Source organism: Bos taurus, chromosome 10, assembly GCF_002263795.3.
Source record: "Bos taurus isolate L1 Dominette 01449 registration number 42190680 breed Hereford chromosome 10, ARS-UCD2.0, whole genome shotgun sequence".
NCBI lineage: Eukaryota > Metazoa > Chordata > Mammalia > Artiodactyla > Bovidae > Bos > Bos taurus.
Genome location: NC_037337.1, coordinates 36749699 through 36768350, shown reverse-complemented (window position 1 = coordinate 36768350; position 18652 = coordinate 36749699). Strand labels below are relative to the sequence as shown.

The 18652-nt window shown below is 40.3% G+C and overlaps 2 protein-coding genes and 1 long non-coding RNA gene across 7 annotated transcripts in view; 1 reads left to right on the top strand and 2 right to left on the bottom strand.

Annotated features, from left to right (window-relative positions):
- NUSAP1 (nucleolar and spindle associated protein 1) overlaps positions 1-18652 on the bottom strand; it is a 99832-nt gene that overhangs the window by 51512 nt on the left and 29668 nt on the right. For 2 of the 5 annotated variants that reach the window (XM_059890645.1, XM_005211603.4), the window contains exons 1-3: positions 6683-6796; positions 5123-5203; positions 1453-1589 (exon numbers count right to left, since the gene is read on the bottom strand). The gene's annotated coding sequence lies outside the window, so the exon portion shown is untranslated. Of the gene's footprint in view, positions 1-1452; positions 1590-5122; positions 5204-6682; positions 14417-14559; positions 14683-18652 lie in introns of those variants that run through there. The other 3 variants (XR_009496071.1, XM_059890647.1, XM_059890646.1) reach the window with 3 other exon arrangements.
- LOC132346362 (uncharacterized) lies at positions 6895-17183 on the top strand. The gene is made up of 2 exons (XR_009496184.1): positions 6895-6981; positions 14523-17183. It is a non-coding gene; the product is annotated as an uncharacterized lncRNA (long non-coding RNA).
- CHP1 (calcineurin like EF-hand protein 1) overlaps positions 12461-18652 on the bottom strand; it is a 36249-nt gene continuing 30057 nt past the window's right edge. Inside the window, 2 exon segments of the mRNA NM_001075576.1 lie at positions 12461-14416; positions 14560-14682. Of these exon segments, the coding sequence (NP_001069044.1) occupies positions 14363-14416; positions 14560-14682 (177 nt within the window). The 3' untranslated portion in view covers positions 12461-14362.

The following is an 18652-nucleotide window of genomic DNA, read 5'->3' as shown; positions in this document are numbered from 1 at the left end:
GTTTTGTATGGTATCACTTACATGTGGAATCTAAAAAATGATTTAAGAATGTGTTTATAAAACAGAAACTGACTCACATAGAAAACAAACTTATGGCGACCTCCGTAAGTTTGTCTTGTGTCCTAAAATGAAAACTCCACCAGGAAGGAACCTGTTTTGTTCACTGAAATCCCAAGCACCTAGAATAGTGTGTGACCCATAGTAAGCACTTAATAAAAATCTGTTGAATAAATGAATGAATAGCAGGGCTCTTAAATACACTTAGCCAACATGAGCTAAAATTTAAAGACATGTTCTAGAGTCGCCTGGAAAATCCCATGGAAGAGTCGGACACGACTGAGCAACTTCATTTTTACTTTTCACTTTCATGCATTGGAGAAGGAAATGGCAACCCACTCCAGTGTTCTTGCCTGGAGAATCCCAGGGACGGGGGAGCCTGGTGGGCTGCCGTCTATGGGGTCGCACAGAGTCGGACACGACTGAAGTGACTTAGCAGCAGCAGCAGCAGCAGAGTTAGAAGAAACTACACCTATACACTGTGATCTATAAAACTTACACATTCATTCTGTAAAGGTGGTGCCTTACTAGGCATTTCTGGGTCCCTAAACTCACTTGTTTACTGCTGCTGATGATACAGGAAAAAAGTAATTTACTTTTAATTTATGAAAGTAAAGGTTTTATATTAAAAAATTTGACTTAAGAGGATGAAAAGATAAAACAGGAATTTTCAATGTAGCTCTTGTGCCTGCTGGATCTGAGTCAAATGACTTTATGTAGTAGTCAGCTTCTAAGGTGTTCCCCCCTTATTGCTGCCCCTGGTATTTAACCCCTTTAATTATCTGTTCTAAAAATGAATCAAGGTTGAGCTATGTAACCACTGTATAATAAAAAATTTTGACTGCCCCTTGTCCCTAGAGGGAGACTACAAATCTCTGGAATTTATGGTAAGTGAACCAGTGGAAATTAAACAACATACTCCGACACAACCAACAGGTCAAAGAAGAAATCATGAGGGAACTTTGAAAATATCTTGAGGCAAGAACTTCCCTGGTGGTCCAGAGATTAAGAATCCACCTTCCAATTCAGGGTACATGGGTTTGATCCCTGGTCAGAGAACTAAGATGTCACATGGCAACTAAGCCTGTGTGTTGCAATGAAGACATAGTGCAGTCAAAAAAGAAAAATCTTGAGACAAAAGAAAACAAACACAATATACCAAAATTTACAGGATGCAGCAAAAGCAGTGCTGAGAGAGAAATTTATAGTTGTAAATGCTTAAACTGAAAAAGAAGGGTATCAAATCTACAACCTGACTTTATATATTAAGGAACTAGAAAAAGAGTAAAACTAAACCCAAAGCAGCAAGAAGGGAAAAATAAATATTAGAGCTCAGATAAACGGAGAACAGACAAACAACATACAAAACCAACAAAACCCAAAATTGGTTCTTACAGGGTCATTGGAATCCCTGAATCTGCAGCCAGTTGGTCAGAAGTAGAAGTGTCCTGAGGTTCCTTCAAAATACAGCTGACATCTAAAGTAAGGGCAGTCTTCTTGGGGGTCATGTCCTTTGACTTGGGTGGAGGGGTCTGCATTAATTCCAGATGATTAGTGTCAAAATTGTATTGCAGTATACTAGTTAGTGTTCAAACAATGAGCAAAAGAATGAGGAAGTGAGTGACTAACCTCTGAGGCAAGGTCAGAGGTGGGACTGAGGCTCCTGCCTTGTTCTGGGATAAGCCAGCTGCTGTATCATAAGGACACTCAAGCAGCCCTGGAAGGGGCTGACAGTGGAAGGAACTGAGGCTTTCCGCCACCAGCATGAACTTGCTATCCATGTGAACGAGCCACCACAGAATCAGACCAGATGACTCCCATCCCAGCTAGTATCTTGACTATATAACCTTATGAGACGTCAAGCCAGAAACCATCCAAGCTGCTCCCTAACTGCTGACCCACATAAACTGTGAAAGATAATGTTTATTGTTGTTTTAATCCACCAAATTTTGGGTAATTAGTTATATATCAATAAATAGCTCATACACTTTGCTTCCTCTAAGGACGTGAAGAATGATATACCATAGGAGTTAAGTACTTTCTTACTTTGCTATGTAAATTCAGAACACATTTCATAAAACAAAGTCAGTATCACTGTCATTCAAATTAAGTTTTAGTGTCCTATTTGAAACAAATGGAGGGTTTGTTAGACAGTTTCCGCCCCCAAATATGGATAGACTATACTAATATACATCTGCTTAAGTAGATTTATTTCCTCCCTATAAATGAAAGTACACTATACACCTTGTTCTGCACCCTGCTTTTTCCTTTAAAGTATACTAGAGATCATTCTCCACCAGAATTTAAAGGTGCTTTGTAAATACAAAAGCACTTACTTTTAAGTACCAAAGCACTGATTAGTGTTTATCAGTTCCCTATTGATTTATAGGTTTCTATACAAATGTAAAATTTCTATTACTCAGGCCCAATATGGAGTCCCTTATGCTAACCCCACATCACCAAACCAAGACTTTAATACCTAACCTAACTGCAGTTTCAACCTCCTGCAGAAATGTAACCTTTAACCAGTCAGTCTGGAATTGCCTGGTCAGCAGGACCCTTCTGTTCCTCTTAGGAGGATGACCTTCCCTGAAATAATGTATTTTTTGCTAATAATTCCCTGTTTCTGCCCCATTCCCACCTTTCCTCTTCTACAGCTCAGTGGAGCTCCTTTCTGTCTGCTAGATGAGAGGCTTCCTGACTCATGAATCATTTAATGAAGCCAATCTGATCTTTACTCTGCTGACATAATTAAAAAAGACACACGCACCCCTATATTAACAGCAGCATTATTCACAATAGCCAAGACGTGGAAACAACCTAAATGTCCAGCAACAGATGAATGAATAAAGATGTGGCACATATATACAATGTAATACTACTCAACTATAAGAAGAACGAAATAATGCCATTTGCAGCAACATGGATACAACTAGAGATTACCATCCTAAGTGATGTCAGAAAGAGAAATACTGTATGATATCACTGATGTGTGAAATATAAAATATGACACAAATGAACCTATTATGAAGCAGAAATAGACTCACAAACATAGAGAACAGATTTGTGGTTGCAAAGGGGGAGCTGAGGTAGGAGAGAGATGGAGTGGGAGTTTGGGTTACTAGATGCAAACTATCATATACAGAATGGATGAATAAGGTCCTACTGTATTAACATAAGGAACTATATTCAAAGTCCTGGGATAAACCATAATGGAAAAGTACATAAAAAAGAATGTGTGTGTGTATACATGTATAATTAAGTCACTTTACTGTATAGGAGACATTAAGACAACGTTGTAAATCAACTATGCGTCAATTAAAATTAATTAACTCAGCTGAATTTTTATTTAACAGTACATGGACTTAATTAAGGTTATAAATCCAAGCAACAAAGCCTTTACTCTACAAGCTTAAGATAAAGATGCTTACCAACTAAAGGGCACTTATTCTGTTTCCTCCATTTTTATTCCTTTTCTTAATATTAAAATATACATAGTTGGAGCTTTTCACTTACCTTTTTTCATTTTTTAATTGTAAAATACACATAACATACAATTTACCATCTTAACCCTTTTAAGTGTACAGTTCAATGGCATTAAGTACATTCACATTATTGTGCAACCATCACCACCATCCATCTCTATAACTCTTCGTATCACAAAACTGAAACTCTGTACTGATTAAATAAATCTTAATTTCCACTCCCTGAAGCCCCTGGCAGCCATCCTTCTGCTGTCAGGCTCTATGAGTTTGACTATATTTAAGCACCTTATAAAATTGGGATACAAGATTTTAATCCGTAAAGCAGTTGAACATTGAATGTTTTCATATATTATAATCAAGGTGTAAGACTAAGTAGACATTATGGGTTGAACTATGTCATATGTCATCCCCAAGTTTGTATGTTGTCTTACAAGTACCTCAAAATGTGACCTTATTTGGAAACAGGGTCACTGCATAAGTAATTAATTAAGATGAAGTCATACTGAAGCCAAATGGGCCCCTAATCTGATTAGTGTCCTTATAAAAAGAGAATTTAGGACTCTGACATACACAGGGAGAATGCCCTGTGAAGAATGGAGTTATGCTGCCACAAGCTGAAGAACTATCAAAAACTAGAAGAAAGGCCTGGAACAAATCCTTCCCAAATGCCTTCAGGGAGAGCATGGTCCCCCCAACACCTTGATTTTAGATGTCTGATCTCCAAGTCACCCACTTAGTAGTACTTTGTTATAGCCAAGGAAACTAATACAGTAGCTGTGAACCCTAATTTGCACATAAAGTTACTGTCTACTATGAAAGCACCGTCACTTAATGCTCTTTGAGCAACAGAATGTACTTTACTTCTGTGGTAAATTCAGAAGAATAGATTCATACCAAAAGATAATAAAGGTGTACTGAAAAGGCTTTATAATTCAAATTTAAGTGAATATACTCTTAAATGGAGTGGGGTGCCACTGGAGAAGGCAATGGCACCCCACTGCAGTACTCTTGCCTGGAAAATCCCACGGATGGAGAAGCCTGGTAGGCTGCAGTCCATGGGGTCGCTAGGAGTCAGACACGACTGAGCTACTTCACTTTCACTTTTCACTTTCCTGCATTGGAGAAGGAAATGGCAACCCACTCCAGTGTTCTTGCCTGGAGAATCCCAGGGACAGCGGAGCCTGGAGGGCTGCCGTCTATGGGGTTGCACAGAGTTGGACACAACTGAAGCGACTTAGTAGCAGCAGAAAAGGCTTTATAATTCAAATTTAAGTGAATATACTCTAAAATTTGCCCAGTAACATTTATATTTTATCAACTGATCTCCTACAGTCTACTTAAATCTTTCCTCCTTATCCAATAAAAATTATTGGTTTCGGCAAATGATCAAATTTTTATTTTCTTTTATATCTAATACATTGCTTTTGTTGAAAATAAATGATTTAGCGTAAATATAAATAATTTATAGTCACTTGTGATATTCATTCTCAGTTGAAGCTAATGATTTCTTGTTCCACTTCCATCTAGCTATTTCTGAACTACTTTAACAGTATTTGAAAGCGTTAGCTACTTTTACTCACTTGCCAAATCCCGAGTTCAGCATTTTGTTTTCTTTTTGAGATGAATATAAAAGCACCTAAATGGCAAGGAAACTGTTCTTCCTGCAGTAAGGGGAAGAAAAAAAAATTACAGTAAGGATATAGCCCTCATTTGTGCTATATGCATCCATGTGCATAATTATCCAAATCAACCAAATAAGTCTTAAAACATTATAAAAAACTATTTGGAAGGAACAATCAGAAAAGAAGTTACTCTTTATCTGCACTGGCATTAATTTTATAAAGATGTCAAAACTCCTGAAGCAGTGGTTCTCAAGTTTTTAAACAAGGTTCCCCTTGAGAATCTGATGATGCTGTGGGCCCTGTCCTGCCACAGAAGACCTCTGCTTTAGTAAAGATGACCACTCCCCTGTTTGTAAGGAAGAATGTTCTGCCCCATATTTTTACTTTCCTAAATGAAAAGAAAAAACTACTCCAGACAAAAGCAACAGAAAGGTTTTATTTCTTCACCCGGTATTTTCAGCTCTGCTAAATCCAGGGCCAGCAAAAAGTGTACCAGTCACATTCATTTGTATTACCACACGTCATTTGAATCGGGCCTAACTAACGTGCCAGTTTCAAACAGGCTTCACCAACTCAGAAACCTAGTAACAGGAACCCTTCCCACAATTTAACTGAAAGACCGAATGTGAGGGCTCATAACAACTCAAATTACAAAAAGACACATCCCATAAAGTTAAACAAAAACAGAACAGAAATGCCTGAGTATTATACTTTGTAACCTCTCCCCATTAAACAAATTACTCTCTAATAATAATCCCCCAAACTCTTCCTCATTCTCTCTATAAAAAAATATATATATATATATAAATTAAATTTTACACTGACTCAGCTCTGGAAAACTATGGTGAATTTTATCTAGTCAGCAGAGACTAACACGCCATTAGGCAACTATCAGGTCATACAAGGACAAAGCTGCTTTCTCAGACCTTAAAAAAGTTTGAGAGGTGGTAGTGGGAATAAAGGGATGTAACAAGAGTTAAGCAAGAGTATATACATGATACACAGACTCAAACTGAAATCCCCGGGCATGGTGGTGTGGGAGGGTGGGGAACCTGACCTGTTACATCAAATCTCAAGGTCAACGGGACGGGGACACAAAATACTCAGAACTCGGACAGGCCTCGATTGAGACCCGAGACTCAAGGCAAAACAGTGGGCAAGAAGTTGTGAGACGAACAGAAACAAACCAATAAAACTAAGATATTCTTCAAAGATAAACTGATGGCCGACACAGAAAATGCCAGATATACAACAGCGTGGGTGCAACCATTGGGGAACGAGCCGAAAGCACAAATGCAGCCAAAGCCAAGGCACTGACGTCAGGGCGGAACGGGTTTGAGAAGTGGCGCAACACACCTTCAAAGGCAGGGGCGGCAGCCCTAGGGCAGCTCAGAAGGAAACCAGCGCCCAGCCAAGGCCCGCACCAGCTGCGGGCAGGCTCGGTGCACTCTGTTCCTCGGATAGTTTGGGCCGCGCCACCTCCTGCTAGTTCCCCCGTCCCTAGCCTTCCCGGCTTACCTCGCACGGGCCGGCAGAAGCACTCCAGCGCCCGGGGGCCGGCCTGCCCCCTGGCCCAAAGGCCAGATAGCCTCAAAGAGCCTCACTCCGCCATCTTCGCTCTTTCTCAAGTCCGCCAACTCTGCGGCGGCCGTTTCCAGGCGCCCCGCCTCTTCCGCTAATGCTGAGTACAGATTGGATAATGACTTGCGCAGGCGCGCTCTTCTTCCGTTGTAGGTTGGTTGGAATGTGTGTCAATCAATAGCTCTAGCCCCACTCTTTCGGCCTGTTTTTGCCTGTGGTTGCGTCTCCGGTATGAGGTAATAGGGAAAAATACTTTCTTAATTTCTTAAGAGTGTAAAATTATTTCCGCGTTTAAGCAGCGGAACTTCGTCGTTAGGTAGTCTATGGCTAGGCCGCGTGACTATTTTAAGCCATCGTTAGGTTAAAATATGGAGAAGGCAATGGCACCCCCACTCCGGTACTCTTACCTGGAAAATCCCATGGATGGAGGAGCCTGGTGGGCTGCAGTCCTTGGGGTCGCTAAGAGTCGGACACGACTGAAGCGACTTAGCAGCAGCAGCAGCAGGTTAAAATATGCTACTAGTAGTTTCATTTTCAGGGCCCAGGAACTTGTAACACTGTTGTTCAGTCGCTCAATACTATCCGACTCTTTGCGACCCCATGGACTACAGCACACCAGGCTTACTTGTCCTTCACTGTCTTTGGAGCTTACTCAAAGTCATGTCCATTGAGTCAGTGATGCCATTCAGCCATCTCATCCTCTGCCGCCCCCTCCTTATTCTGCCCTCAATCTTTCCCAGCATCAGAGTCTTTACCAAGGAGTCGCTTCTTTTCATCAGGTGGCCAAAGCATTAGAGCTTCAGCTTCAGCATCAGTCCTTCCAGTGCACATTCAGGGTTGATTTCCTTTAGGATTGACTGGCTTGATCTCCCTGCTTCCAAGGGACTCTGAAGAGTCTTCTCCAGCACCGCAGTTCGAAGGCATCAATTTTTCGGTCCTCAGCCTTTTTTGTTGTCCAGCTCTCACATCCGTACATGACTACTGGAAAAACCATAGCTGGGCAGTAAGGTCCTCAAACACCATTAAGGCTGTCATCTGACCTGCTTCCTAGAAGTACAGATTCCCTACTGCTTACAGCTGAGATCCAGTTTCCTAAGTCTTCAAATGAGGCCAAGAAATTACTTTTACAGAAGTGGTGACTCAAACAGTAAAGAACCTGCCTGCAATGCGGGAGACCAGGGTTCGATCCCTGAGTGGGGAAGATTTGCTGGAGAAGGGAATGGCAACCCACTCCAGTATTCTTGCATGGAGAATTCCATGGACAGAGGAGCCTGGCGGGCTACAGTCTTTGGGGTTGCAAAGAGTCTGACACAACTAGGAGACTTAACACTTTCACATAATAAAGAGCATTTATGGGAAAATCTGTAGTAATATTACACTTAATGGTGAGACGATACTTTGGCTTTAAGATCAGAAACAAGGTAAGGACACCATCTCCCACCACTTCTACTCTACATTGTACTGGAGGGTGCAGACCATGCAAAAAGACAAATAATAATTTTGTCTTTAGATGACATGATCCTTTGTAGAAAGTCGTAAGGAAGACAGCACACACACACACACACACACACACAGCAAAAACAAAACTACTAGAATATGTTGAGCAGGTTGTAGGATACAAGATCAGCATACAAAAATCAACTTTATACTAATAACAAAAATGAAACTAAGAAAACTGCACTCAAAATAGCATCCCAAAGGATAAAATGCTTAGGAAAAATTTAATAAAACAAGTCCAAGCTTTTTACACTTTAGACTACAAAACATGCCAAGGGGAAGGAAGATCTAAATAGAGACTTACCATGAAAATGGATTGTTAGACTCAATATTGTTCAGATAGCAATTCCCAAATTGATTAGAGTCAATGCAATCCCTAATAACAGGTATTTTTCTTCCTGGGGTACAGGAAACTAAGGAAGAACAAAAAATATAAAAGTGTCAACTAGGATGATGCAGATTCTCTCTTATTTATTTGTTCCTCCTGACAGTCATCCCCCCTTCATGTATAAAATTCTCCAGATATTCTTTTGTGTATTCCTAAAAACAAACACAAATACCAAAAATTTTTGCAAAATAGTGTTATAGCTAGTTGGAGAACCTAGTTAAGTCTATGAATTAACAGGCAAGAATTCTATCAATAAATCATCCAGGTAATCCTCTGTTGTTTTAGGAATTCTGTAAGATCCCTGACAGAAATGATCATTCAAGATTTTCTAGGAATTTTCTTGGTGGCCCAATGGTTAAGGATCTGCCTTGCAATGCAGGGGACATGGGTTCAATACCTGGATGCTCCATTGGGGAACTAAGATCCCACATGCCTCATGGCAAAAAATCAAAACAAAATAGAAACTATACTGCAATTTCAATAAAAACTAACAATGATCCACATAAAAACTTTAAAAAAGTTCCCCATCAAGACAATCAGTTCGAATAGTGTTTTAAACACAAAACTTGGCAACATGATTCTATAATTAAGTTGAAAAAAATAGATGACCATGAAACACATTCTAAAAAGAACACTGACGGTAAAGGAGAGTAATTAGATTGCTTGTGGCATTCTCTTTGTCAAAGCTTGAAGTATATGCCCAAAGTTAGCTCTAATAATCCCACTTCTAGAAAATGTTTTCAAAGAAAAAAAAAATTATGGGTAGAAAGGCACTCATTGTATTATTATTCTAAAACATAAAATTGGAAACCAAGCAAACAAGGTAATGGCTAAGTAAATATACATCAAGTTGGTAAAATATTATGCAACCATTAATATAAACAGGGAAGAACAGTTCATATAGGGAAATACCACAATGTTAATTTCTAAAAGCTGATATCTCATGTTATGTTTCATTTATGTTAAAAATATGTAATGGATGTATAGACCATAAGGGAGCAAGGGAGATAAAATTGATTACGGGGATTCTTTTCAAACTGCAAGTAATGTTGCAGTGTTCTTAAAATTTTTTTTATGGTATCAATTGTTTTATTTTAGTCATAGACTGTATACCTATGGCATGGCCAGTAATATTAAAGTTCCTCCAAAACTGATGTTATAGTTACTCCAACTATTTTTCACTTTCTCCAGATTGTAAAATTACTCAAAGTGAAGCAAAGCTAAAACAGTGCAAGTTATTTTGAATGGACTTTTGAGGCAGAGGGATGGGAAAAGAAGGTGGTATTGTGTTAGAAGTTATAAGATTGACTCCAGTTATTAATTCTTTGAGTCCTGTGGCATGACACTAAACTTTAAAATAAGAAATTACTCATACCCTACATAGTGGACTGAAACTTGAAAGTGTGAAAAGCCATGTAATAATAGCTGGGCAGTTTTCATTCCAGTCCCAAAGAAAGGCAATGCCAAAGAATGCTCAAACAACCACACAATTGCACTCATCTCACATACTAGTAAAGTAATGCTCAAAATTCTCCAAGCCAGGCTTCAGCAATACGTGAACCATGAACTTCATATGTTCAGGCTGGTTTTAGAAAAGGCAGAGGAACCAAGATCAAATTGCCAGCATCCACTGGATCATGGAAAAAGCAAGAGTTCCAGAAACACATCTATTTCTGCTTTATTGACCATGCCAAAGCCTTTGACTTATGTGGATCACAATAAACTGTGGAAAATTCTCAAAGAGATGGGCACACCAGACCACCTGACTGGCCTCTTGAGAAATCTGTATGCAGGTCAGGAAGCAACAGTTAGAACTGGACATGGATGGAGAAGGAAATGGCAACCCACTCCAGTGTTCTTGCCTGGAGAATCCCAGGGACGGGGGAGCCTGATGGGCTGCCGTCTATGGGGTCGCACAGAGTCGGACACGAAAGCGACTTAGCAGCAGCAGCAGCAGCAAGTGCCTGGAATGCCAAGATGAAACATTAGTAATTTAATGGCATTTAAACCCAAGAGTTACAGCTATGACTTCAAAGTCACCTTCGATGCTAATATGCCAAATAGTCTCTGGTTCCAATTCATTCTTCACAGTGTTGCCAGAGTCATCCTTCGAAAAGTGCTGCACTCCTTACTCAAAACCTTGGATGCTCTCAGCGTTATCCTAATTGCCAAAATCCAAGGACATTTTCCATTCTCCATCCTATTTGGTTTCTCATTGTGACACTTTAATCATTTAGTCTTGCCTAGAAACTGTTGAAGTAGGAAGTTTGAAGGTGGAGTTTTTAAGTATTTAAATTTTTTATTATGTATTGGAATATAGACTGTTGCAGTGTTGTGTTCCTTTCGGGTGAACATTGAAGGGACTCAGCCATACCTATACATGTATCCACTCTCCCCCAAACTCCCCTCCCATCCGGCTGCCACGGAACATTGAGCAGAGTTCCTTGTGCTATAAAGTAAGTCCTTAGTGGTTATCCATCTGAAAAAAAAAAAAAAAAAAAGAATTGGACATGGAACAACAGACTGGTTCCAAATAGGCAAAGAACGTCAAGGCTGTATATTGTTACCCTACTTATTTAACTTCTATGCAGAGTACATCATGAGAAACACTGGGCTGGAAGAAGCACAAGCTGGAATCAAGATTGCTGGGAGAAATATCAATAACCTCAGATATGCAGATGACACCACCTTACGGCAGAAAGTGAAGAGGAACTAAAGAGCCTCTTGATGAAAGTGAAAGAGGAGAGTGAAAAAGTTGACTTAAAGCTCAACATTCAGAAAACTAAGATCATGGCATCTGGTCCCATCACTTCATGGGAAGTAGATGGGGAAACAGTGTAAACCGTGGCTGACTTTATTTTTCTGGGCTCCAAAATCAATGCAGATGGTGATTGCAGCCATGAAATTAAAAGACGCTTACTCCTTGGAAGGAAAGTTATGACCAACCTAGACAGCATATTAAAAAGCAGAGACATTACTTTGCCAACAAAGGCTATGGTTTTTCCAGTGGTCATGTATGTATGTGAGAGTTGGACTGTGAAGAAAGCTGAGCGCTGAAGAATTGATGCTTTTGAACTGTGGTGTAGGAGAAGACTCTTGAGAGTCCCTTGGACTGCAAGGATATTTAACCAGTCCATCCTAAGGAGATCAGTCCTGGGTGTTCATTGGAAGGACTGATGTTGAAGCTGAAACTCCGGTACTTTGGCCACCTGATGCGAAGAAATGACTCATTGGAAAAGACTCTGATGCTGGGAGGGATTGGGGGCAGGAGGAGAAAGGCATGACAGAGGATGAGATGGTTGGATGGCATCACCGACTCGATGGACATGGGCTTGGGTGAACTCCGGGAGTTGGTGATGGACAGGGAGGCCTGGTGTGCTGCGGTTCATGGAGTCGCAAAGAGTCGGACATGACTGAGCGACTGAACTGAACTGAATAGCTGGGCACACTATGTCACTGAGACTGTGGAAAAATTAATAACAAGCAATAGACAGATACCCCATTTTAGACCTCTTCTACATTTAAGAAGTCAGGGGTTCAAGAACAGAAATGGAATCCAACCTGGAGAGAGTGGGAAGTGGCCGAGGCTGTCAGTCATGCTCAGAGGCATTCAGTGCTGGCCACTAGACAAACACTTCTGCCTTGTATGTCCAGGCAGCAGCAGATATAAATCCTGACAGAATCTCACGTCATGCTCAGTTATGTTCAAATAAATGCATTTGATAGCACAGACATAAAGCCGAGTAAAGAAGACACAGGATTTCAAACCTGAAGACAGGGACTGAGTCATGAAAAATTCTTTTAAAACATGAGGCCAAAAATCAACCATGTTGTTTTGTTTTAACCACAAATATTTATTGATGGATCGAAGAATACAATTTTAATGGAACAATAAGGCACAACTGTGGATTAAAACAGTTTGCTACACAGCCAAAAGGAGGAAAAAGCCATCATCTTAGGAACTTTAAATATGCAGGTCAAGGAGCCTCTAAGTACCTCACTAATAGACCAGTGTTGGACAGTTCTTCCCTTTTATAAAATTCCTATATCACTTGATCACAAAGTCACACTGATACTTCTCTATGAAATCCTCTCTCATTTATACTTGAGTCATCCAGCCTGGCTACTCTTTCTTAAGCACTCTTCCCAAACCCTTTGCAGTTTTTTTTTTTTTAAAGCAATTCCCTTCCTAAAGTAGTGTGTATACATCTTGGATAGCCTTCCAAAGCAAGGAAAGAAGCAAGCAAGCAATGAGTCAGAATCAGCCAAGGACAGATATATGGATGAAGAGATGCATAAGGACAGATCTTAGGATGACCACAGCCTGCTTCAGTGACATCTATACTAAGCTTCCTTGGGGCAGAGGAGTTGCTCTGGTTCAAGCAAAGGCTTGTAATGCCACTTCAGGTTGTGTCACCAATCCCAGAGCTCTCATTCCTAAGGGATTTGCAGTAGTGTACAAGAGGAGCTAGGAAGTCAATGTAACCAGGCAGCTAATGATACGATACATTCAGTATTTTGGACCTGTATTAAGAGCTGACTATGGCGTCCAGCATTAACTTGTGCCAGGTGTAAAATTCAGAGAGAATTTTGTGCAAAACTTCAAGACACTGAGGACAATTTTTAAATCTTATGGACTGGGATAAGTTAGGCACTTATCTTTCTACTTAGAAATGTGAAGTGAAAAGTATTCCAGGGCACATCACACCAAGGCATAAACCATGCTGTAAAGGTGGGAATATTTTTAGGGTGCCCAGCCTCCTTGTTCAAAAAGCCATGAGAAAGACACCAAGCAAATGGTCAGAGCAGCCATTCTGGTGGTGACATTATCCTCAGACGAAGCAAGCTGCAGGCATGCGGCTAATTTCCAGAGAATCAACACTGTACTAACAAGAGCAGCCATGTAGGTATGTATGTTGAGAATCAGAGGCCAGAGGTAGAGTGACCTGGGCAAGCCACCTAGAAGACTTGGCTCTACACCTCTTATCTCTCTTGTCTTTCAAGAGCATCTCTAACCAACAGCCCTTTGGTGACAGAGCAGAGGGGACCAAGAGATGGTCAAGACATTTTCTGAGAGAAGTGTTGGTTATTGAAAAGCTCCTGGGGAGGCAACATCCCAGATACCCATTTAAGAGTAAAGGTACATTAAAAACTGCCAGACCACTGAACTATACTGCCAAGTCTGAAATATATTTAACAGGCCTAACTGGGGATGCCAGGTAGAACAGGGAGATTGGAAACTTAATAAAAACCAGGGATACTGAAAGACTAAGAGAGTGGTAGGTTGGGCAAGAGAAGTGGAAGCAAAGGACATATAAAAAAGGATGAAGGAGCATGCCAAAGCCAAGCTGGTGGGAAGGCAGCCTGGCTACGGTTCACATCCAGTCAAAGAGCTTTGCTGGCTGGTTCTTGGGTTGATTCCCTCTCACCTTCTCAGACTGGATGGACGTGTGGCATTCAGCAGCAGAACAAGGGAAGGTGACATTTAGAAATGGAGATATCCGGCTAACAACACTGAACAGAATTAGACTGGGTGTACCATTCTGTAATGCCCTATTTATACACCAAAGGCAGGTTTGCGTTGACGGAACATATTTGGGGTTGTCATGCAACAGCAGTAGTACTTTGGGAGAAGGGGAATGATGGGGTGGAGGTGGGGCTGGTGGATAGGAGGGCTTTCAAGTTCCAGTTCTTAAATACTAGAAAGCAAGGAATAGTTTGGTCTCAGTCCTTTAGTGAAGAAATCGGATGCTCATTTTCTGTTCTACGTCCACCTTCTCCAAAACCTGTTTAAAAAAAAAAAAAAAACCAGCTACAGTTATGAAGGTTACAACAGGAGATGCTGTGTCAAGCTCCTCTCTAATGTTTTTCTCCCTCTCTCCTGCATAGTAGGATTTAAGCTCTTCAAGTGAAGAGGTAAGTGACTAACCTTAACAAATTCTGTGAAAGAGATGGCGCTGTCCCCATCCTGATCAGCCTCCTGGATGGTCCTGTCTGCAATGCTGCCCAGCTGCTCATCTGAGATATTCACTCCGACCATCATGCGTAGCACCTGCAGGACCGAGAACCAGGAATTACGAGAGACTTAGGGGTTGCGCAGACTCTCTTACTAAAATTTAAAAAATAAAAAGCCACCCCCACCCTCTCTTCCTTTGATGTCCTTCATGTATGGATGTGAGAGTTGGACTGTGAAGAAAGCTGAGCGCCGAAGAATTGATGCTTTTGAACTGTGGTGTTGGAGAAGACTCTTGAGAGTCCCTTGGACTGCAAGGAGATCCAGCCAGTCCATCCTAAAGAAGATCAGTCCTGGGTGTTCATTGGAAGGTCTGATGCTGAAGCTGAAACTCCAATACTTTGGCCACTCATGCAAAGAGCTGACTCACTGGAAAAGACTCTAGTGCTGGGAGGGATTTGGGGTAGGAGGAGAAGGGGATGACAGAGGATGAGATGGCTGGATGGCATCACTGACTCGATGGACATGAGTTTGAGTGAACTCCGGGAGTTGGTGATGGACAGGGAGGCCTGGCGTGCTGCGATTCATGGGGTGCAAAGAGTCGGACACAACTGAGAGACTGAACTGAACTGAATTTAACAGCCAAAAAGCCTCAACACATATCTTCTCATCTAGGCCATTTTAGACAATAATATGAGCAGAACTCTTTGGCAAAGTTATTGAATAGGAAGGCAGACCTTCACTTCAGGGACAGTCCTTTGCATTTTGGTCTTCTCCATTCTTCCTGCCCGGGATGTAGACATGATGCCGAACAACAGTTTTCCTGGGACCATTAGGTGAAAGTCAAATGTACTGTGGATGCCAGAGTAAGAAGCAGCCTGGTTCCTGGACATCATTTAGGTATTGTATGAACCTGGACAATATATTCCCAGGCTCTCTTGTTGCATGAGGCAAACTAGTCACTTATAGGTTTAATTCAGTTTGGTAAGACTTTCTGGAATCTTACCAGAATACAGTTTGCTTTGGCAGTGCATTAGCTCAGCTATTCCTAAAGTATGGCAAGGAACATAAAGATCCTTGAAGGGTTAAATACTAAATCCCTTCTTTTAGAAAAATGACAAGCATAGTTAAAGGGCTGTGAGAAGTGTGATAAAGAGAATTAAAAAACACTTTCACCAAATTTATTCCCAAATGTACCAAAAAAACCACCAGCTCCCCACTTATTCTGCTAACATTTTTAGGGTGTGAATATACATTGAAAATTGCTACCTTAAATGAAACAAACAACTCTTAATAACATGACTTTTAAAACAACAAGAAATGGGGGACAGGGTGCTTTTATGATGCCTTGCATTGCCCTAGTCCACCACCTCTGTCTTCAACAGGTAAGAGCTGAGCTTTCCCCTAGGACGGGACTCACGGGACTCCCTTTGCCCTATTCCTTTATACCCTTCCCCAATCTATTAAAATTGATTTTTAAAAGTATGTTATGGGATATTCTGGGAAAAAAAAAAAAGAACTGAAATACTGATTTGTATCAATACACCCTGATCCCCAAATCAATTCTTGAAAATTGGAAGTTGTACATTTGGGGAGAAATATATACAAATTAAAGGATAAATAAAAAGAGGCAATGCTAGCAAAAACTTTAACTGGCCAAGCCATTTGTCATCTTCCTTGTGATTGAGATTCCCAGGTGGCTCAATGGTAAACATGACACCTGCCAATGCAGGAGATATGGGTTCAATCCCTAGGTCAGGAAGATCCCCTGGAGGAGGAAATGGCAACCCATTCCAGTATTTCTGCCTGAGAAATCCCAAGGACAGAGAAGCCTGGCAGGCTACAGTCCATGGGGTCATAAAGAGTCAGACAGGACTTAGCAACTAAGCATGCACGCAGTGACTGTGTGTGGCCGACTAGACAAATCCATCCTGAAACAGCAGTTTCTTCAGGTCCCAGTCCAATTATTCTCTGAAGTGTTTTATTTTTAGAATTATAGAACTGAACTGTGTGTGTGCTCTATGTGTACAGTGGGGTGGGTATAGGAGTGGGGGTGCAGTAAAAACCACTCACCCCGTGTGTCAGTGAGGACAGACAGGTCCAGAGGTGCCTGGACACGGGTCCCAGCAGCCAGTGGCCCAAGCTGTCTACCCAGCCTCCACACCTGGCCAGTGCCCTTTCCACCTCTCTACAGTGTCACTTTCAGTTCCAGTCAGAAGTTTATTAGCAAATGGAGCTTTTATTATTACTGTTTTTCAAATGAGTGATGAGGTTTTCTGTATATATTTTTTTATTAGTTTAAGAAAGCTCCCTTCTCTGTTTAAGACATAAAAAAAATCATGAATTGGGATTGGGGGAAGGAGAAGAAAAAATTGGGAGGTTGGGATTGACATATACATGCTACTCTATATAAAATAGATAACAAATAAGAACCTACTGTATAGCTCAGGGAACCCTACTAAAATCTTTTCCCTATATGGGAAAAGAATCTAAAAAAGAGAGGACATACGCATATAACTGATTCACTTTGCTGTACAGCGGAAACTAACATCACATTGTAAATCAACTACACTCCAATAAAAATTTAAAAATTACAAAAAGTATGTAAAGTCAATATTCCTACCATAAAAAATTATGACTGGATGATGAATTTTATAAAAATTCTATGAAAAAGAACATTCGATTTTTCTTCTTTAATCTGTTAACATGGAGAAATATTACTGGTAGGTTTTCTACTTTTACACCAACTTCAAATTCCTGGTATAATGCCACCTTGGCTACAATATAGTATTCCTTTTATATACTGCTGGATTTGATGTGTTAATATTTTGTTTTGGATTTATATATCCATGTGAGTAAAAGGGATTGCACTGTAATTTTCCTATTATAGTCTTTACAATATTTTCATGTCCAAGTTATGCTACTCTCATAAAATGAGTATAGCAACTATCTTTATTGAAGTATAGCTGGTATGCAGTAAACTGTACACATTTAAAATGTACAACCTGATAAGTTCTGACATATGTACACATACTTGTGAAATCATCATCCCAATCAAGATAATAAACATATCCATCACCCTTAAAAGTCCAGTCAGAAAAAAAAAAAAAAAGTCCAGTCAGAACTTTTTATAAAAATCAAACTAGGAAAATATGAACAGTCAGACTTTCCTTACGACAAACAACAAAAAAAATTTTTAATATCCACCGAGTAATTAAGAACTTCATATTATCAAATGTTTTAGAAATGGCAGAGTTTAGAAAAGTAAATTTTGTAAACTTTGGTAAAATGTTCAAATTCTCTTCTTGCTTGGATAACATTAGTCCTCTGACACCTCAATAATCCATAAGCACATTTGTTCCAAAGTCATTTCAGGCCTGAGGAACACTTTAGTCACTGACTGGCATTCTGGCCACATGATCTCCTCCTCATACCCTGCCGCAGCCTCTTTTATCTTAATAATAGGAAAAAAGAAAAAATCAACCTTCCATTCCAAAATAGATCTTTCTGGCAGCTAGATCTGGACCAGAGGATAAAAACTTGCAACTATAGAGTGATTGCCTCTATTTTTCTCTTCAGAACTCAGAAGCCCATACGTAGCAATTTTAAATAAAGTGAAATCTTCTTACAAAAAAAGATGTCCCCAATTCAAAACCAAAGGACACAATCATTGACCTGCAGACTGGTTTTTACTATGACACAGAAATGTATTAATAGGAATACCCTGGGTTGGTCCTTAATTTCAACTGAGAAGATTTCTCAAAGCAATGAGTTCAGACTCACTTCAAGGTGACTAGAAAGCACTTTACTTTTTAGTTTTATCTTGAAATAGAGAAATCTCCCCATGGAAATTCCTGAATGTGTTAGCCCCCCTAGGATCCTAAAGATACGTAAGATTTTTTTACAGTTTTTTCGTTTGATGTGGACCATTTAAAAAATCTTAATTGAATTTATTACAATACAGCTTGTGTTTTATGTTTTGGTTTTTTGGCCACAAAGCATGTAGGATCTTAGCTCCCTGACCAGAGATCAAGCCAACACCCCCTGCACTGGAAGGCGAAGTCCTAAC